An 18,115-nucleotide genomic window follows, 5' to 3' on the forward strand; every position below is an offset into this window, starting at 1 on the left:
CCATATTGTGCACACCTGAAGATGGTGAAGCCAGGATAGAACAGGAACATGTTGGAACAAGACTACTTGAGCCTTGGGTGGAGAGAATGTTAATGAAATTTTGATAGCATGGATTTAAACTGTCTTCAGGAGCCAATTCCTTCTGGGTTTTATGTAAGAACACACACACTCTGAAAGTTGCCTCAGGTACTTACAAAAAATCATTTACTCCACACCCAACTTTCAAGGAGCAATTGTGCAAAATGATACAACTATTTTAAAGGCTCTTACAGAACAGAAAGTATTTCAAACCTAGCTATAGCCAAAAATTAATCTGCATCGATAAAATTAGGAGAATAGCATAGTACAGCGATTAGAGCATCTTTCATTGATCTGCATTCCTTCTGTTATTTTGGGCTAAAGTTTTCTTCATGAGCAGCCACCATTATGATAGGAGTTACCAAGAATTCGGGTTAAGAAAGAATGAGTTACTGTATCAAGCTATGACTATGGGTGATCAAATTTTAGATTCCTAATCCACCATGAAAGTTACTGAGTGATCTTGGGCCAAGTTATTCATTCTTTCTCACAGTCTAACCTTACACAATTGTTTAGAAATGGAGTGAAGAAACTATGTACATTGCCTTGAGGTTCTTGGGAAAAGAAGTGAGGCAAGAAAGTTAGAGTAGGTGGAGGGACACAAATTACCCTAGTACTTGTTTTTGGTAAGGCAAAAATGAATGTAATCTAGGTTGGGCATCCTGACACAATCTTTTACTAAACAAATTGAAGTCATCATTAAGAAATATGCATCTTGCAGCGACAGTCTCATGATTTTCAGGGTTACTGCACCAAAGCATTTGCCTGCTGCTTGAAAAAATTTAAGAAGGTACAGAAGAGTCTTAACAAGAATTTCAGAAATGTGGATGAATCCTGCATCCACAAAACAGAATTCAACTATAAGATCAAAGCCCTTATTTGCCGGTTTAGAGTCACTGCTGTTCTATGTATCTATCTCATTCTGTAGGTAGTTTCACATAGCTTAACTGTGAGTTTATATTTAATGAATATATTCAAACAATAGTATAAGCTTTCTCAATCTTAATTGTGATCATGTTCTTTTGTGGTTTGGCATGTTGGTTTGTTTGGTTAATTTATGATTCAATGTGTTGTGCAAACCAAGAAAATGGGTATTTTAATAATCATTTGAAGTGTGTTACGCAAATCCAATCTCTTTTTCTTCCAACTCATTTATCTTATTGCCAAGACACTGTGCCAAAGTTAGAAAGCATTTGCAACCAAGATGCTTATATTCTTACCTCAAACGAACAAATTATATATTTACACTGATGCGAGTTTTTGCTGGTTTAAATGGTTCTCTTGACATAGATGTCAAAAATATACTGAGGTGTATAATGGGACATAACTATGATCCTAACATTTCGTTGGAAGAATATTTAGGGTTTTGCTTAGTGTTTTTAAATTATGTGTTTTAATATTATGGACACTACTTACTAGACCACTCAGTAATTGGAATAGAATTCCAAAAGGTTGCTTTTGCAGAGCGCATCAGATTTGGCTGATGCATTGTCAACACAAGACAAATGGGAACAGATGAGAGAAAATTATTGCAACATATACAAACCTTTTTCTGCAAAGAACAAATTTTAAAAATGCAAAACAAATATACTTATTTGGAATACTGAAAATATTTTACAATAGTAAACTGTTCACAATAGTGAATAGTTCTGGCTCAACCAAAACTATGAGGTTACAGCAATTTCTCACTGAACTGAGTGGACATATTTTAAATATATTCTCCCCTGCCATCATGTCCCAGGACTAACACTAATGAATGTTGGTTTACTGCAAGGAATTCCATTTTTTAATATCTCTCTAGTCTGTTCTAGGTCTCTCTTTGCCAGAAAATAGCACTTTACCATCAATGTGTCCAAGACAAGTATACATTATTGCAGTTGTTTCACTGTTTGAAAACAAATACTGGTTTATTATATCAAAAACATTTTGAATAAACAGAGTAAAAAAGAGAGAATCTAAACAAAAGCTATTACAAATCTGTAAACCAACAATGGATTGGGAAATTTCTACGAAACCTAGTGCCTTTCTTTAGTTAAAGTTACAATTTTTTTACTTAAATTCCTAGGGGATTTTAATCCTAAAGGAAAACTTCAATGGCTCATACTTAAAAGGACAACTACATGAAATATTTCGGCCTTCCATTGTCAGAGTGAAGTTTAGTGATATTATACATTATACTTTTACTGTTTGCTACAGATGTGAAGGAGAAAAGCTTGATAAGTTTTAAGTAACTGCCAGGAGTTATGTTCTACCACACATAAAATCATTGTCAACCAAGGCACCAAAGAGTATTGGGGGATTTTTCTTGCAGGGGGTGGGAAGAGAGCTCTCAAAAATGAATCCCACATTACTCTGAACATAACAAAGGTGAATAATGCAATTATATTTTGGATAAGAATGGCGTAAAGAGTCATGTGCCTTGGGAGAATGTGTGTTCTGCTTGCACAAGAACCTAAATTGCTGCAAGGGAGAAAAAATAATAAAGCAATTAAGTAAGCTATGCAGTGAACAACAGATGAAAGCTTTGGGGGTTTAGGAGTTATAGAAATTAGGAATATCATTTTATCAATGTTGGTTTTAAGATGAAAGTCTTTATCATATGCAACAGTGCAGGTGTCTTTCTTTTATAGATCCCAAAACAGAGAACTATAAGGAGAATTGGGCATCTTATGATTTTTTTGTACTTGTTTTGATGCTTTTTTTCTTTTGTGAAGTTAAACATACTATTTTTATTATAAATTTAAAATTAATATTTTTAAAAAGTATTCTGGAAAGGCAGAAAACTTGATTTTGAATGAAATTCATGGTTCAATGTAGTTAGATATAGTAAAAATGGGACACTTTGTTAAAAATGAGCAATTGTTTAAATTCTAGAGTTTCTATAAGTTGATCAGGTTTAAAAGAAGCTGTCATTCGGAATACACAAATCTCACCCTAAGTGGTCCACTACCAACCAAGAACAAGTTAACTTTAACTTTTCAAAGGCTTAGATATAAGAAAATAACAAAATGAATCAAAAAGCTAAATTAAGAAATATGCTATTCTTATAAATCATATTGTTCAATAATTATTATGTTATGTTTTATATAGATTATGTTTTATATAGATTAAAAATGATGGATTATATTGTGGAACAACCTACAAAAAACAATACTAATGACGGCATACATCTCAACACCACTACAATTCATGAATCTTTTGAAAAAGGGAAGACCTATATGGAAAGAAGTAACTTTTCTTTTTTTTATTCTTTCTTTTCACCATCTTCTGAAGTTATTGGGTCAGCTGGGGGTTCTTCAGCTAGGGCACTATTGCTTTCTGAACCAGTATTGCTATCACTTGTTCCTTCCTCTGCCATACTTTCAACACCTTCTTGCCCACTCTCCTTGTCTTCAGGAGTTGACGTCCCTTCACCATTCTGCTGATTCTCAATAGCTTCTTCTGGAGGAGGTTCTTCTGTCACACCCAGAGACACAAACACACACAGAAATGCTGTGAGTCTCTAAATTTGAATTACTAGAACTTTTTTCAAGAACTGATAGACAAAAAATGAATAGTTGGCAGATTAAAAAAAGGGAGCCAGGCATACATCTTGTTATTTCAATGCTTTTTTTTTTGCAGACCATTCTGTCTCACATATGTGTGTGTGTGTGTGTTTGTGTGTGTGTGTAGTCCTCAACTTCAGTTACAATTGCGACCAGAATCTCCTTTGTTAAATAAAATGGTTAAGTGAGTCACCTCCAATTTTATGATCATTTTTTTCTCATAGTTGTTAAATAAATAACTGCAGTGAACCATAGGGTTATTAAGTGAATCCATCTTCCCCCCTGACTTTGCTTTCTGGCTGAGAAGATTGCAAATGGTAATTGCATCATCCTGGGACACTGCAACCATTGTACGTACATGCTGGTTACCAAGCATCTGTATTTTAATTATGTGATTTTGGGGATGTAATGATGTAGTGTAAGTGTGAAGACTTTTTCAGTGTTATTGCAACGCTGCTAAATGAATACAGGTATATTAAAATACAGCCAAATTCAATAATTTAGTAAATTGGAAACAGCTCTTACTGGGGAGATCAGAGATATAAATCAGATGTTAAACAGATACAAGATACACCCATTCATGAAGAGTGGTCTTCTCCCTTGTCCCAAATTGTCCATCTGAATTAAGGCAAATTCCACTTTTCTGAAATGAACTTATAGCTTCTTAGGCATTGGGAGAAGGCTATGATGTCAGGGAGCCCTTCACAATTTTCTACTTTTATTGAAAATATAAAGGTTTTAAAAAATATCATCTCTGAAAAAGATAAGGTTGATTATTTGATATCTATGAAAGCAAGAGAACTATTTCTGAAAACAAATCTCCACATGCAATGCACATGGCTGAAAAAAGTGTCTACTTTATAAACTTGTCTTCCTTTAAATTAATTTTCCCCAAAGATCTTTTCAAAGGCACTATTTTCTTTTCATCTCTAATATATGATTGATGATCACTGCATACTCCAATCACCTGTTTCCATGGGAGGAGTTCCCTCTTCTTTTTTCTCCTCTGCCTTGTTGGTTGTCTGCTCCTCCTCAGTGACCATGTTGGCCTGACTGCGTTCAGCTTGCTCTGCAGCCTCTTTCTCCCTTTCTTCCTGACGTTTACGGGCTTGTTCTTCAGCCTGTGCAATTTCTGCTGCAATTTTCTCCATGTCCACTTCTACCTTCAGGCTGCAGAGCTAACAAGAGAAGGGGAAGAAATAAGATACATTTCAATTCAGAATTCCTATCAGAACATTTTCCTATTCAACTATAGGCAGTTCTCAACTTATGACCACAATGGAGCCCAAAATGTCTGTTACTAAGCAAAACAGTTATTAAAGAAATTTTACTCCATTTTACAGTACTTTTCTTGCCACAATTGTTAAGTGAATCATTGCTTTAAATTAAATGAATCTGGCTTCCATATTGACTTTGCTTGTCAGAAGGTTGTAAAAGGTGATGCCAGGACCCTGTTGTCAGGATACTAGGACACTGCAATTGTCATAAACACAGTTGCCATGTGTCCAAATTTTGATTACATGACATAACAGTTGAGTGAAAAACAGTAATAAGTCACTTTTTCAGTTCCATTATAATTTTGAACAGTCACTAAATGAATGGTTTTAAGTCGGGGACTACCTGTACCACCATTCAAATCTTATTCTACCAAAACTTCACAATCTACAGCATAGGCAGTATGTCAACTTTGCCAATTTAATACTCCTTGCATAAACTATATTTTAACTCGTATTAACTTAAGAAAAAAAAAGTTCATTAGAAAATGATGATATATTGTGTTTCCCAAAAAATAAGACCCTGTCTTATATTTTTTTGAATCTTGAAATAAGTGCTTGGCCTTATTGCCATACACTCAAAAGCCTGATTATTATCAGGGGATGTCTTATTTTGGGGAAATCATTGTAGTACTCTATACTAAAATTGCACAAGTGTTAAGAGGTTGAAAACACAACCATACATCTCTAGCTTGACTCTCTAACATTTACTGTCCCATATACTCTAATTCCAAAACAACAAATGCATCATTTTTATTATAAACAATATAACTGTGCCAAATATATCATGGCAAATTGGAAAAGCCAAGTACCAAAAGAACATAGAATTTGGAGAAGGAACAAAGGAGGCTAAACCACATGCCAGACAATGAAGAAACTTAATAGTGAAATTTCTAATCAGACAGGTCCAAACCTGTTGAAAAATTCTTCAGTGATTAAATTATAAATCTAAAGTAATCTGTAAATCTTAGTCAACACTATTCATTTTACAATACTTTTAGTATTGCATTTATATGGCTTTACTGAATGCAATAAATTGAACTATTCAATTTGCTAACAATTCAGAACTGGTTTTGATAGTTTATACAATGTTATAGTATCTACAGATAAATTATTTCTAAGTTATTTCTGATCTAAGAAAATTCAACAGTTTGCTTACAATGTCCTCTCAGACATGTCTAAATCGAAGTGTATCACTGAGTTCCAAAAATAGGTTAAAATTCAGAATTATAAAAGTATCCATAAGGAAGTTCACCAAATATAATAAATGCTATCATTGGTCTTGCAGCATTTAATACATAAACTGTATTCAGGTCTCAAATAAAGGATGTGAATGCACGAAATGCAATATTTCCCTACTGAAGATAAAGAGAAGGAAAATGTAAATTATCGAATGAGACCAGAAAGTTAATTTGAAATCGTTTTCTTGATATTTTTCTACTTGACCCTATTCAATCATTTGAACTTGCTCATCAAATGGCAGGTGAAATAGTTATATCCAAATACATAATGTGGTGAAAACGGAGTGCATGGGTATCTGTCAACTGTTTTAAATTTCTTTCTTAGTCACGATATTCTAGTTCAAAAATCTGAAAAGCCAACTATTTCCAGCTTAATGCTTTGGTTAGAAAAGCTGTGGACTTTTTGGCCTGTACTTCTTTTATTTTAAAATTAGCAATGGTGCAGAAGTGATATTTTATTCCCACCCCCACCCCCCCGCTCCAAGAATTATTCAATAGTGTTAGCACTCTGTCCATAACGGTTGGGTTGGCAATATATAAACCAACAATGGTTTAGTGTTTAGTGAAAGCAGAGATGCTCTAGAGAACCCTACCCGTTTAAGCTCAGTGTTAAAGGATTCCGTGCTTTCCAAAAACTTCCTCTTTTTTTCTTGATGACGTTCTTCTATTTGAAGGAGTTCAGCTTCAAGTTTACGCTGTGTAGAAGGGAAAATGAAAGTATTATATGAAAAAGCAAATATATGTTATTTGAAATATAATGATATATTTGACTGCTGAAAAAGTGGAATTGAATTTATTTTTTGCAACACAACAAATCTTGAATACTTTGCAAATTGTAAAGTAGAAACTTGACTCAAAGGCTATAAGTGTTTGGCGGTTTATTTAAAAGCAGCAGCTTCTTGTTTCATGTAATTCAATAGGTACATTTTTGTGACAGGATACAAAATATACAGAAATATTTGAATAATCCACACCTTTTTGTTATACCTTATCTCCCCCAAAAAATCATCTAAAGCAGTGGGCCAAACTTTTTTGGGAAGCAGGAGCTAGTTTTGGAAGACAGTCTATTTTCCATGGATTGGGCTGGGGGAGAGGGGGGAATGTTTTGCTTGCAACCTAGATCCTGCACATGTGCAGATGAATCTCTGCTCACTCTCCTGCTGCTTGTGAGCCCAATTCCTAATAAGCCATAGACCCATACCAGCCCATGGCCTGAGGATCCCTGTTCTAAGATACTTAGGTGAGACCTCATTCTTTATCCCTCTCCCAAAAGCAAGTCAGAGAGGTGAACTTTATGAGCAGAAATATTCATGGTTTTACCCCCAAAAATGCCCATTTGAAAAGAATGGGACAATATGAAAATGTTAATAGTGGACAAGATATACAATCCTTCATGCTGGGAATAAAGAAAATGCAAAACAATTAGTGAACTTCCCCTCCCCCTGAAACCCCTAGTTATTTTATAAGAAGAAAAATGGTCTGCTTCTTCTTCACTTTGCATGTTCTGATCACTGACAGAACCTGTACCAACAAACTGACAGATTAACTTTTATAAAATAGGGGAGGAAGTGCTATTGCATACATATGTCTGTTGGATATAATAATTTATTTCATTTGGAAAGTTACTGCTGCTGAATTCATATTACTCTGAATTATCTCTCCATAAGCATCCTTGCGGTTTACCAATTGTCAATTTATACGTCAGTTGCGCTTTATGCAGTCACACAGTCTGATTAAGGGGAAGCAGCAAAGATGCTGCTGAAAAAAATATTTTGTCTCATATGTGACTTAGACTAAACATTCCTTTGATTCTTGCTAAAACAAATCAGTTTCAAATATGGTTTATGTAACTGCAACATTTGCAGTAAAGTCAACCTGGAATAGCAAAGTTGTGAGCTAAAGGCTTACGGAACTAAAAGCCTCAAAGATTGGAGGAAGACATTATAAAAAGATCTGAACTTAGCTTAAAATCTATCCAATGGTCTTGCAGTTATTATCACACAATAGGTGAACTACATTTATGATTCTGGATCCATTCCCTTAAATAAACTCTTCCTAAATCCTACCTCACCTCATCCCACCCATTTGGTGCTTATATTTTACCTGATGAACCATTAATGACTGGACTTGGCGTTTGAGGACTTGCATTCTTGCTGTAGTAACCACAGATCGAACATCAGGGACTACGCTTTCACTCAGGATCTCACTAATTAAGCGATGGTTTCTCTGGAAACGGGCAGTAGCAGTATGTTTCATAGAAAATCCATCATCATAATCTGAAACAAAATTATGCTCAGTGATGACCATATAATCCTGACATAAACTTTATTCTGTTCCTTTATTCCTTTCTATCAATTTAATCCCCTTGATAAAAATATTTCAGCTTCTTTTCTGAATGTCTGATGTCTCAGAATTTGACATTTGCAAAATAAAAATACAAGTAAATTATACATTCACACAGGCTACTAAATAATGATAGTAAAATTTAATTTCCTTACCAAAGAATGATTGGGTTCTGCAAAGATAAAATAGTTGGTTTCATGTACTAGAGAAGTTCACTGAATAATAGCTTTAATAGATTAAGGATGCATGCTGAGTGTGTGTTATTATATTGCATGTATCAAAGACTTGCAGACATTAATACATGGCTTGTAAAATAATTTCTAATCAGAAATTGTATAGAATAGTATGAATATATTTGGAGTAAAAGTAGGGTTCGGTTGTACTTGTGTCATATTAAAATATGCTATATTAATTAAAACTGTCTAATAGTCCATACTATTATCAAGCAATGCTTTAATCAGCATAAAAATGTCCGAGGGTAATAACCTGGCCTATATTTTATCAAAAATAAACAATATTTCGTCAAAATCTTGATTGACCAAAGATATGGTGAGTAGTGCAGATCAATATACGTGTCTATTTGGTGATGACAATAACATATGGAAGATTGTAATTTGATATGTAAGAGAAATACATGATAAAGAACATGAATTAGCAAATGAAACAAACAAAGGAAATATGTTAACTGTCTATGTAAACAAATTAAATAAGAGATATAATAGAACGGAATCTGATCCAGTGGGATTGATGAATATATGCAGATAAATTAAAGTGTAAATTCAATTATAGATAGTCATTATTTAGTGGAAGAAATTGGTACACAAAGTATAATGTTACTGTGAATGACTTATGGCATTATTTGGTCAATTAATGAGTTACTACAAGTTATTAAGTGAGGCATCCAACTAATTATTACAACTAATTATTTTACTGCTGGCTTATCCATTGACTGTTTGTCAGAAGCTGGCTATGAAATGTGCAAAAGTTGATCACATGACTGTAGGATTCTGTAACAGTTCTCAATATTTGCTGGTTATTAAACCCCTAAATTTCAATCACATAATTGTTCACTCAGAAAGGGATTAGAATTATTTTAAATGAAAAATTGTCATCATTAAATGAAAAATTGTAATTATTACTATATAAACACATGTTTTGTGGCATAATGGGTGAAAAAAGGTGCAACTTGCAAATTTCTAATGTTACATTTAATCTATCCAGCAAAATCATCAGAGATAACCTAGTTGGGACATGGAGGCAAACAATCCAATTTATCTCTTAGATGGCCAAGCATAGACAATAGAGCTTTTGAATTTGACCAGCATGAACCATAGTGAAGATTATGGTAACTGGACTTTAGTTTTTCTCTTGAACTATATTAAGTTTCAATATACAATATTTCTCATTCTAAATATCTGCTTTTTTCCATATGGGAAAGGTAAGTGATTTTTAATTAGATGAAATCAATTAAATCCCGTATAAGTTTAATTTGGAAGCAAATTGTTCTCTGCTCTTTGAAGTCTATTCCTAGGCCAGCGGGCATAGAATTTTTTTAAATGTTTAATCCAATCTCTCTCTTTCTCTCTATGTATGTGTGTGTGTGTGTGTGTGTGTGTGTGTCACATGTTTTTTTGCTGATACACACACACACACATAATACACATACACACACACACACATAAATTGGATTAAGAACTTCTATAACAGGCCAAACTGCCTGTTGGCCTAGGTATGTAGGTCTTGCCATACTCAGGTCCTTTCCTGTGCAAGATTGATAGAATCTTGGCAATGTTTCAATGAAGTCCCACTCATCACCTTCACGCTGGTGCTTTCGGCTTCAGGCTAGGATGGACAAAGCATGGTCTGAGCTGCCATCCCTATATAGACACTAGTGTGGTGTGTGTGGAGTGCTGGCTCAGCTGCTGCAAGCAGGTTGGTTGGCTGTATTGTAACATCCTGAGGTAACACTTTGAGTAGTTGATGCAATTGATTGTATGTAGATTAGTCAGATGTAACATCTGACGAGTACAACCACCACCCAGAAGTCAAACCATGGCGGCACCTCCAACTGCTGCACACCCCTCTGACACACACACAGAGCAAACTGACACACGCCATAAACACATAGCCAGACCACAAACTCAGAGTCAAACCAAAACCCGGGATATTATACCACAGACATACATTACAAAACTGATGACTAGTCTACAGGCAACAACTACTCAGGATGTCACCCCTAATCTGCAAACATCAACTAATCTGCATACATCAACTGCATCAACTACTCAAGGTGTTACCCCACCAACTAATTAGGATGTTACAACAAAACTAACTAACCCGCTTGCAGCAGCTGATTATTTATAATAACTTGTTAATATCAGTTACAAGTTAGTTTAAAATTAAAGTGATTTACCCCAATATTAGAAATGGCAAAATGAGTATTGGGAGAAATGAACTATATTTTATATATAAAAAATGTACTTTGTTAAATATTTACTATATACACAAGTTTTTTTATATAATTAATATTTTGATTTGATATTTTAAACTGTGAGTCACCATTTTAAAGATGAATGGGGAAGGCTACAGGAATCCTGCATAACAAGCTCTCACACTTTATGTGACATCGTTCCCTATGAAAATAGCTACTTAATGAACTTAATTGCAAATTCATAGCCACCCATTTTCCTCCTGTCAAAACCATGAACATCAAAGCGCTAACAGTCAAAGAATCTCTCCAAAGTGTTTTTCAAAAGACAGAATGAAAAACAGTACATATGGGCTTGGTCTTTTCCAAAACTATTTTTGAAAAAGTGTCTCAGAGCAGCAATCTTGAATTTTTAGTTTATCCCTCCAGCCAATGAACCCCATGTTTTAAAAAAAGAACTGAAAAGCTAACTACGCTAGAGATATTTATATCTGGGGATACTATATCTGCTAATCCACATTATATTTTACTTAAATTTAACTTTTGAAATGATATCTGGGAGGGCAAATCATATTTATATGCCCTCACAGCCCATCGTAATAATTCTAAATGAGCATACAATTCAAGGATTCTCTCACCCAGAAACTGGAGTTCTGAATCCTGGCAGCAAGATTATAAGTTTTAGAATTAAGATACCCATGACATTTATCACAAAACTGGGGTGGGGGGAGAATCTTTCTCTAAACAAATTGTTTCTAAGGCAAGATATCTGGATTCTATGTAGTAACTGAAGAAAATGACTCATTTAAAAATCTTCAATAAAAAGGATTTTTCATGCAGGCGATAATGAACTCTTGGTAGGATTAGAATATAGTAAAAATTCTGCTGATAGTAAAAGTCTAATAAAAGAAAGACAATTGGGGAAGAACCTTAAGAGAAGACACCAAGCAGCTCTACTAATTCAGTGCTGAAAGCAAATTGGCCTATTCGTAGATATAATCATAAAGCTCAATGGCTCAGTGAAAGACACAGTTGCTGATCAATAGTTAAAGATTGAGAGACGTTAAAATTAATATATGAATCTTTCAAGTGAATCATAACTGTTTGTCATTATACTGATTCCTCTGTTAACAATACAAAACAAGTCATGCCATGGCTATAAAATTTCAAAAACATAGGCTAGGCTAATCTGGCTACTTTATACGGACAATCTGATGTTGTATGGAAAAAAAACCCATCTGAAATGGAATTGCTGCTCAACAAGTCCAAGTATACAATTAAAAAATTGGGTTTGACCAAAAGTGCCACTCTTACCATCAACAGGGAAAACTACAAAAAACTGAAGGGATCAAGATGACTTACTGAAATACTAACTAAAGTTTGGATGAAAATGATCCCTACAAATATCTGGGCATCCTTCAGGCTGACAACATCAAGCATAACAAAGTAAAGAAGGTTAGTGTTGAATACAAAAAGTAAAGATCTTTAAGTCAAATTCAGTGGAAAAAATCCCATCAAGGCACAAGACAATTCCAGTCATTTAGATACACAGCTGGAATAGTGACCTAAACTAAAAATCTTGGATAGGAAGACTAGAATTTTTCTTTCATCATTCAGCAATGTTGAATCATGTCCTTCGTCATACAGCAACGTTGACAGACTCTGCTTACCAAGGGAATTAGATAGGTATGGAATGTTATAAGTACATTAGACAGTTGAAAAAAAGGGGGGCATTAAAGAATATCTGAATGACAATGACGATGCACTGAAGCTATTATACTATAGAGACTTACTACAGTACTAGAAAGATCGAGCAAACCTGCAAGAGAATCCAAGTGACAATAGAAAAGGCACATGGTTAAGCAAAGTGTAATATGTCCAGTACATTAAAAAAGCAGGCAAAGAAGATAACAAGAGCTGGTAATGATTAAGAGAAGGAAAACTGAGAAGAGGAGCTAATTCTGGATATGCACAACTGCACCTTAAGATAACATGTATACAAAGCCAGAATTAAGAAGGAAGAAACAGAAAACAAATATTACATCTGCAAAGAAGCAAAAGAAATACTGGACCTAGTTAGCTGGTATAAGAAAATCACATAGACTAACTAGAAAAAAAATGACAAAATGATGTACAGTGGTACCTCAAGATACGAACCCCTCGTCTTACGAACAACTCGTGATACGAACCCGGGGTTCAGAAAAATTTTGCCTCTTCTTACGAACTTTTTTCGAGTTACGAACCGGCGTTCGGAGACTGCTGGGAAGCGGCGCGGCTGTTTTAAAAGGTGACAGCCGGGCGGCGGGGCTTCCCAGAAGCCTCCCGAACGCCGGTTCGTAACTCGAACAAAGTTCGTAAGAAGAGGCAAAAATTTTCTGAACCCCGGGTTCGGTTCGGGAGGTTGCTGGGAAGCCCCCCAGTCCGGCTGTCACCTTTTAAAACAGCCGCGCCGCTTCCCAGCTGTCTCCCGAAGCCGAACGCGGAAGTTCGGCTTTGGCGTTCGGCTTCAGGAGACAGCTGGGAAGCAGCGCGGCTGTTTTAAAAGGTCGCAGCCGGCCTGGGGGGCTTGCCAGCACCCCCCCGAACCCGGGTTCGGGGGGGTGCTGGGAAGCCCCCCAGGCCGGCTGCGACCTTTTAAAACAGCCGCGCGGCTTCCCAGCAGTCGCCGAAAGCCTTTTTTTTTGTGGGGGTTTTTTTGGTTGCACGGATTAATTGACTTTACATTGTTTCCTATGGGAAACAATGTTTCATCTTACGAACTTTTCGTCTTACGAACCTCCTCCTTGCACCAATTAGGTTCGTATCATGAGGCTGTATTACTGTATTGGAATATTTGCAAAAATACCATTTGCCTGAAAGCAAGAACCACAAAATAGATAAAAGAATAAAAGAATGAAAATAATGGGGCTTTAGAATTCAACATAATCAAATAGACAAACATCTGCTACATAACATCTGAAACTTTAAAAAAAAGTTGATAGTAAAGAAAAAAAATCTATATAGTGGATGTTGCAGTACAGCAGAAGATAAAAAACTGGAGAAAATAGGCGTTGATTGCTTACCTGAACGCCTCTTCTCGTACGGTGAGCGGGTACAGCAGTCACATGGGGTTGCTCATGTCCAATCCGGTGGAACTGAGCCTAGTATTAAAAAAGCTTGCCGGATCCGCCCCTTCCCCAGAATTCGCGAATCCATAGACTAGGCTCAGTTGTGAAGCTCTGTAGTGTTCAACTCTCATTGTTAGAGGAAGAAAGATATAGAAAGGTAAAGAAGACACATACAAGGGCGGGAAGTGACTGCTGTACCCGCTCACCGTACGAGAAGAGGCGTTCAGGTAAGCAATCAACGCCTATTCTCCGTACTGAAGGAGCGGGTCCAGCAGTCACATGGGACATACCCAATAGATGGTCCCTAGGGTGGGATTAGCTTGCTATCGTGTGAGATAACGGATTGGAGTACCCTTCTGCCGAAGGCAGCGTCCGCTGAAGCGTAAGAATCAATTTTGTAGTGCCTGATGAAGGAATTTGGCGAGGCCCAAGTGGCTGCTTTGCAGACCTCCTCCAACGGGGCTTGAGTCGCCCAAGCGGCCGAGGTGGCTGCGCTCCTGGTGGAATGCGCAGTGATGTTCCTTGGAACTGAGAGGGAGGCCGACTCATAGGCCTTAGATATAGTCCCTCTGATCCAACGGCCTATTACTGTTGAAGACACTTTGGCCCCCATGACTCTGGGATGATAGGCTACAAAAAGTGCTTCTGACCTCCGAAAGGGTCCTGTGCGTTGGATATATATTCTCAGCGCTCTGGTGAGATCCAGGGTGTGCCATCTAATTGCCAAGGGATGGTCTCGTTGGAGGCAGAAGGAAGGTAGGACAATATCCTGAGATCTGTGGAACATGGAACTGACCTTGGGTAAGAAGGTGGGGTCCAGTCGCAAGACTACCTTGTCCTGATGGAATTGACAAAGGTCCTGCCTGATTGAGAGGGCAGCCAGCTCCGAAATGCGTCGGGCAGAGGTAATAGCCACCAGGAAAGCTACCTTAAAGGATAGGTACCTGAGGGACGCCGATTTTAGGGGTTCGTATGGTGCCTGCGTGAGGGAATGGAGAACCCGTGGCAAATCCCAGGATGGATACCTGTGGACCTTGGAAGGTCTGAGGTTGGCTATGCCCTTGAGGAATTCCTGAACTTCAGGGAGGGATCGGAGAGGCTGTCTGCGGGGACCCCCTAGGACAGATGAAAAGGCTGCCAGATGACGCCGGAGGGTGCTGGTGGAAAGTCCTTTATGGAAGCCTTGCATAAGGAAGGAAATAATTCTGTGTATGGGGATGCACAGAGGGGAGAGACCTTCCTGTAGACACCACTGGTGAAACTTGGACCACGTGTGGTCGTAGATTCGATTGGTCGAGCCCCTCCTGGCCTTTAAAATGACCTCCACTGAATCGGGGTCATGCCCACGCAGTTCTAAATCTCTCCTGATAACAGCCAGGCGGTGAGGTGGAACCACTCCGGGTCTGGATGGAAAGAGGCCCCCTGCCGCAGCATATCCCCCGAAACGGGGAGTCGCCAAGGGTCCTGGACGGACAGCTGTTGGAGATCCGCGAACCAGGGCCGGCGGGGCCAATGAGGGGCGATTAAGATTACTCGGGCCCTCTCGGTGAGGACCTTGTGAATCACGTCCGGGAGGATTGGAATTGGAGGAAATGCGTAGAGTAGGCCTGGAGGCCATGGACTCCGGAGGGCATTGATTGCTTCCGCTCCCGGGGATGGAAATCTGGAATAGAAGCGAGGGAGTTGGGCGTTCGCATTGGTCGCGAAGAGATCCAGGACTGGTAGGCCGAATCTGAGGGTGATTTGATGGAACAGGTCTTGATGGAGGTTCCACTCTCCTGGGTCTATCGTTGCTCGGGATAGCCAATCCGCCTGGACGTTGAGACTCCCCGAGATGTGATCGGCTAGGAGCGACTGGAGATGTTTTTCCGCCCAAAGGCCCAACTTGAGGGCCTCCCTCATGAGAGCCTTGGATCTCGTGCCCCCCTGTCTGCAGATATGGCTTTTTGTGGCAATGTTGTCGGTGAGAATGAGAACGTGCCGGTTGGGAATGCGAGGAGAGAAATGCTTCAGAGCCAGGGAAACGGCTCTTAACTCTAGCCAATTGATTGGCCTGGAAGCTTCCTCCGGGGACCACGTGCCCTGGGCTATCATCCCCTGGGCGTGGGCGCCCCATCCCGATAGACTGGCATCTGTGGTGATGACAAATTGATCCGGGCACCTGAACGGGGATCCTCTGTCCATGGCCGGAGACTTCCACCACTTGAAGGATCTGCGAACACTCAGTGGGATGACAATGCGTCGATTTGAGTTGCTGTGCCCCGATCTCTGAAAAGGCAACAGTAGCCACTGGAGTTCCCTAGCATGAAGGCGAGCCCAGGGAATGATGCCTATGCATGACACCATCTTCCCCAAAAGGGAAGATAGAGTAACTATGGATACAGAAGGATTAGATAAAATGTTAGAAATTAACTCCACTATACTGAGTTTTCTCTCGGGAGAGAGAAAAACCTGGGAGGATTTTGAATCAATAATGGATCCCAGGTGAGAAATGGAAGTGGAAGGTTGGAGGTGACTTTTATCAAAGTTGATGGAAAACCCATGGTCCTGAAGGACTGACATGGTGACCGAAAGGTCTGTTTTCACTCTCTCTAGGGAGTTCCCATGAATTAAAATATCATCAAGATAACATAAAATGTGGATGGGAGACGCCCGGATATAGGCCGCCAGGGACCCCAAGAGCTTTGTAAAGACCCGAGGGGCCGAGGAAAGGCCAAATGGCATCGCCCTATACTGGAAATGCCTGCCTTGAAAGGAAAAACGTAAAAATTTTCTGTGGCACTTGGCTATAGGAATGTGAAGGTAGGCCTCAGTGAGGTCTAAGGAGACCATGAAATCTCCCGAGTGAATGGCGGCCAAAATAGAAGACAAGGAGTGCATCTTAAACTTCCTATATTTGATGAATAGGTTTAGTTTCTTTAAATCCAAAATGGCTCTCCAACCTCCGGAGGACTTTGGAACCATAAATAGGATGGAGTAAAAACCTAGGCCCTTCTGACCGGAAGGAACCGGTTGAATGGCTCTGATGGATAATAGATGAGAAATGGCCTCCTCCATACGGTTACAATCTGAGGATGACCTGGGAGAAGGGCAGGAAATAAAACGTTTAGGGGGAGGAGAAATAAATTCTAAAAGAAGGCCTGTTTGAACAGTGTCAATGACCCAAGGGTCCTTGGAGGTGAGACGCCAATTAGAGGCGAAATGAGCTAGGCGACCCCCTATGGGAATGGAGGTAAGATTACCATCTAGGTTTTTTTGAAGCCCTGTTAGAGGAAGCTCCCCTTTGGAAACGAAAACCTCTACCCCTGGAGTTCCTACCTTGGGAACGAAAGCGGGGGGAATACTGACCTGGAGATCTCTGATAGGAAGCCGCTTGATCTTGCTGGCGCCCTGGGCGACGAAAGGACTGCGTTTTGGTAACCTTTTTCGTGGTTGGACCCAAAACCTTCTTCTTGTCCGTGGTCTCCGTGAGGAGTGGATCCAGAAGATCACCGAAGAGAAGGTCGCGCTTTAAGGGGCCCTGGGATAACTGCCACTTTTGGCGAACTCCCGCTTGCCAAGGGCGAATCCATAGGAGTCTTCTTGCCGTTGTAGAAGCTGCAATAGACTTAGCAGAAAATCTAGTAGATTGCAAGGTGGCATCAGCCACGTACTGGGCAGCTGCAAAGACCTTGTTGAAGTCTTGTTGACCTCTCAAGTCATCGGGAGGAATGTGCTGTTGAAGTTGGCGAAGCCACAGCAGCATGGCTCTGGAGAAGAAGGAGGCCGCTGCAGAACTTTTAATGGCCCAGGAATCAGCGGCGAATCCTCTTTTGAGCATTTGCTCGATGCGCTTGTCCTCTGGGCGGAGGACTTCCTCCGCCTCGCCTGGCACAGCCGCTGCCGAGTGAAGAATCTTGACAGGTTCATCTGGTTTGGGAAAAGATAGAAGCTCTTCATAGGAAGAGGAGAGTTTATACAACTTTCTGTCCTTGGTGGAGGGATTAAGGCCAGAGGCTGGAAAATCCCACTGTTTGAGTAAGGCATCCTTAAACAATTTAGGCATAGGAATTACCTCGTTATCCTCCTGTTCCTCTGTGAAGTAAGGTAAATTCTCCTC

General features: G+C 39.0%; 1 protein-coding gene across 6 annotated transcripts in view; it reads right to left on the bottom strand.

Annotated features, from left to right (window-relative positions):
• Positions 1–1,958: 1,958 nt before the first annotated feature.
• The window catches only part of SMARCE1 (SWI/SNF related BAF chromatin remodeling complex subunit E1), a 62,364-nt gene continuing 46,207 nt past the window's right edge, over positions 1,959–18,115 (bottom strand). For 4 of the 6 annotated variants that reach the window (XM_070726377.1, XM_070726378.1, XM_070726380.1 and 1 more), the window contains 4 exons: positions 8,242–8,414; positions 6,732–6,833; positions 4,591–4,801; positions 1,959–3,534 (listed from right to left, as the gene is read on the bottom strand). In XM_070726377.1, coding sequence (XP_070582478.1) covers positions 3,323–3,534; positions 4,591–4,801; positions 6,732–6,833; positions 8,242–8,414 — 698 coding nt within the window. In that variant the 3' untranslated portion in view covers positions 1,959–3,322. The remainder of the gene's footprint in view (positions 3,535–4,590; positions 4,802–6,731; positions 6,834–8,241; positions 8,415–18,115) is intronic. The other 2 variants (XM_070726379.1, XM_070726376.1) reach the window with 1 other exon arrangement.

This window comes from Erythrolamprus reginae, chromosome Z (assembly GCF_031021105.1).
Source record: "Erythrolamprus reginae isolate rEryReg1 chromosome Z, rEryReg1.hap1, whole genome shotgun sequence".
In the NCBI taxonomy this organism is placed as follows: Eukaryota; Metazoa; Chordata; class Lepidosauria; order Squamata; family Dipsadidae; genus Erythrolamprus; species Erythrolamprus reginae.